This window comes from Hevea brasiliensis, chromosome 18 (genome assembly GCF_030052815.1).
Source record: "Hevea brasiliensis isolate MT/VB/25A 57/8 chromosome 18, ASM3005281v1, whole genome shotgun sequence".
NCBI classification, from domain to species: Eukaryota; Viridiplantae; Streptophyta; class Magnoliopsida; order Malpighiales; family Euphorbiaceae; genus Hevea; species Hevea brasiliensis.
In genome coordinates this window covers 42,884,921-42,888,647 of record NC_079510.1, presented here as the reverse complement: position 1 = coordinate 42,888,647, position 3,727 = coordinate 42,884,921, and the positions used below count along the sequence as shown (strand labels likewise).

The 3,727-nt window shown below is 32.0% G+C and overlaps 1 protein-coding gene across 1 annotated transcript; it reads right to left on the bottom strand.

Moving 5' to 3' along the window:
• Positions 1 to 1,204: 1,204 nt before the first annotated feature.
• LOC110653706 (loganic acid O-methyltransferase) lies at positions 1,205 to 2,632 on the bottom strand. The gene is made up of 3 exons (XM_021809456.2): positions 2,485 to 2,632; positions 1,743 to 2,402; positions 1,205 to 1,663 (listed from the first exon to the last, which is right to left on the bottom strand). The coding sequence occupies exons 1-3, from the start codon at positions 2,551 to 2,553 to the stop codon at positions 1,328 to 1,330; spliced, it is 1,065 nt and encodes a 354-aa protein (XP_021665148.1). The 5' UTR covers positions 2,554 to 2,632; the 3' UTR covers positions 1,205 to 1,327.
• Positions 2,633 to 3,727: the final 1,095 nt, after the last annotated feature.

The window sequence follows — 3,727 nt, the reverse complement described above, 5'->3', positions numbered from 1 at the left end:
AAGGTAGGAGTGGTGCCAATTGAGGATAAGTTGAGAGAAGGGAGATTGAGGTGGTTTGATTATATAAAGCGTAGACATACGGAGACTCCAGTTAGACAAGTAGAGCACATTAGCTTAGAGGATAGAAAGAAAAAAAAAGATAGATTTAAATTGACTTGGAGGAGAGTAGTACAATATGACCTACAAGCATTACATATTTTTGAGGATTTAACCCAAAATCGTTTAAAGTGGAGAAAGCGAATCCATATAGCCGATCCCAAATTTTTGAAATAAAAGCTTAGTTGAGTTGAGTACAATCTGATCAAATGTGAATAATATGCCAAATAGTAATTAGTTCTTTTTTCATTTTAGAAAATTGAAAAAATTTTTTGTAATATTATCTTTCGAGTATTTATTATCTCTATAGTCTATAGAAGAGATTAAATCACTAAATATCAATTGAAAAATAGATCACATTAATAGACTCCATTTACGAAGCACCATTATCCATACTTAAAGAATCAAATTCTTTAACTAAATTAAAAAATCAACAATTCATATTATATTTTAAACTATTAAATAGTCCATTCAAATACTATTAAAAATAAATAAAATTTTGTTCAGGGGAGAAAAAAAAGACTCCACTAATAGCAAAATAGGACCAATATTGAAAAGAAAATTTTAGATATATTCCTAATTAAAATTAAAGAGAGAAATCTAGATATGTTCTAAATACATACAAATTTAAAAATTTATTAAAAAATTAATAAAAAATAACAAAATAGGAAAAAAAAAAAACTGAGGAGAGGTTACTTTACATTAAAAAAAGTTGAAACACCAAAATATTATCTTTTCCGAACGTACTGATCACAGCTCACTGCACGGCCACTCATCACACCGCGTGTGTTTCACTTTACACACGCTCGTGCCTTTCACAAATTATGGCTACTATCCCCTTTAACAGGCCATGTGAGAGAGTCCAATTTGGACTCTTAGAAAAGTAAAGCCAACTTTAATTTGGACTTTTTTGACGACCGATTTTCTTTCTTTTTTTTTTTTATTTTCTTCCTAATAAATTGTACTTAATTTTTTTTTTTAGTTTTAACTCAAATCCTAATTTTATTAGATCTTGGATTTTCAATAATTTCGAACTCCAATCAAGAAAAAAAAAAAAAGAAAAAAAGGCGTGAAAATAAAATAAAGTTTCTTGAATATTGCTTACTAATTGGCAATAGAGCAATCAAATTTATTATGAATTTCATACTCATTCAACATTAGTGTTGCATAAATATGACAAGGAAAACTATATGTAGCAGGAGCCGAAGCTTATGGACTTCAAGTGGATGGATCATTTGCGTTTTAGTGCAATAAATAGAAGAGTTGTTTCAGTTGAGGTGGCCTTTAGTTTTTCTGCCGCCTTGTTGGGAAAACGATCAAACAATTCATCTATAGTCTCACTTGCAAAATGCTTGCTAAAAACACCCTCCAATCCAGCCCTGAAGTGCATCTTCCATGCATGGCCGCTGCGCAAGATTTGCGCTTCATTGCCAGGTACAGGGTCAAATAGCTCCATTCGCTCAATTTTGAAGCTCCCATTTCTTTCTACAAGCTCTATCATCTCCTTGGGAGAGGGAACATACATAGGCAAATTGAAAGAGTCCACTTGAGCTTCGCTCACCAATCCCTGCATAATTGAGTAAAAATTGATTAATACAATTCATAACTATATTGCATACAATTGTTACACTAGTTCTTGGGCTCACCTCTTTACACATATCCATGAGGCAGGATCCTAAAAGATCGAGCATCACATTAACTACTGCACAGGAATGAGAAATCCCATTACGGATTCCAGGCAAAATAAGCACCATCATACCACCAACCACAAGCTCTTTAGCTCTAGCGTCCAGAAATATCTCCACGTCCTTGGCAAACTGGATGGCATAAGCTTTTCCAACTTCATCTGGTGCACCTGTGTAGTAAATTCTGCCCTTGTTCCATGCAGGTGAGCTCTTATCCAGGATCTCTTTTGGCACCTGGGAGATCCAATGTAAAGCATGGGAGCTATGGACAAAATGAACAGAGGACTCAGGGAATAGCCTCCCGTGGAATGACCCTGGCACACCAGCAGCAAAATATGGTCTTTCTGGAGGGAGAGATCTGAAGAGAGTATTGAAATCATTGAAGGTATGATCACTAAAGAAAACTTGAAAATCAGGAATTTGTTCAGTGAGACCATGGGATTGGAACTTATGTTTCACAGCTTGAATAACACTTTCCATGCAAATAAAGGTGTTGGGTCCAACAGAACATCCCAAATCTGCAATCTTAAAAGACCTTGAATTAGAAAGCAGATCTTTTATGTCAAGCTTGTGAGCAATTGTCTCATCAATCAGCCCCTTAGCATATTTTATGCCTTCTCTCTGCACATAGGAAGATCAAGTATATATTATTTACGTCTCAACATTAAGAAGATTAATCTCTCCCTGATTTGAATGATTTTACCTGTAAGTAGGAGTTTTTTGTGTAGCTGTACGTGCCATCTCCACCAATCATCGGATGTGATTCCGGCATTGTGGTTGTACTTTCGCTTATCTCTCTGCTGTGTGTGCAAGTTACAGTGATGAATAGAATCCCCACCTTCACTTATTTATTCTCATCATCGCTGTACTTTTCAAATGAAGCACCATGAATTTTCGCAATCTTGTTTTTGTTTGTCATGAAAATTTGGCATTGAAATCTTGGAAATTCAAAATTAGCGACTTCTAGATGAGAAGATTTTGATAGTTTATCATCAATTACATCATGTCTTGACAATTATTTACAAGTCACAGGAATAATGCTAAGCGCAAACAATGTTCATAATTTATTTTTAGTGTAAGTGTACAATTTTTTTTTTTTCGATTCAAAGGAGGGATGAAATCCGAAAAAACAAAATCAAGAAGACTTAGCTAGAACTCCTGAGCAAGCAAGGCTAAGCAACAACCAGCAGGTCAGGCTGAGCGCAACCCTAATCGACGCAGGACGATCCCGCCGCATATATATATATAAAGCGGTGATCAGTATAAATTAGATTTGATTATCTTATTTGAACAATTATACCATAAACTTGATATATTTATATAATAATTTTATTATAATTATTATTATAATGGGTCTCACATAAATTTTACTATAATTAATAATTTTAATAAAATCATTAACATATATATATATATATCGATTTCATTAAATAATTAAAAATTTAGTACATACAGTAGTCAACCGATACTTATTCTATCTCAACATACAATTCAACTTTTCTTAGAACATATATAATTACCCAATTATGTACTCAACTTTATGTTAATTAAAATCACATTATTCTATAACTATATACATAATCTCAAAGATTCAAATATTATAAATTCCATCACATTGAATGTAGTTTTTTTTTTTCTTTTCTTTTAATTAGTCCATTAAGTTGTCAAATGGGGAAAATTGATTTTGTTGATTGAATAAAAAAAATGAATATTATTTAATATTCCATGCCGGACATATTAAATAACAAAAATAAGGCTGCAGAGTCAAAGTTAAATCTTTAAATATCTTCTTTTTCAAAAATTTATTTCAAATCAAATTTATAACTTTTCAATCATAATTAATTATCCAATTTAAATAATTAATTTAAATTTATTGTTAATAACTAGGCTTAGGTTTATATAAAACTAATAATCTTTTATATAAGCTTTTCTTATGAAATATGGTT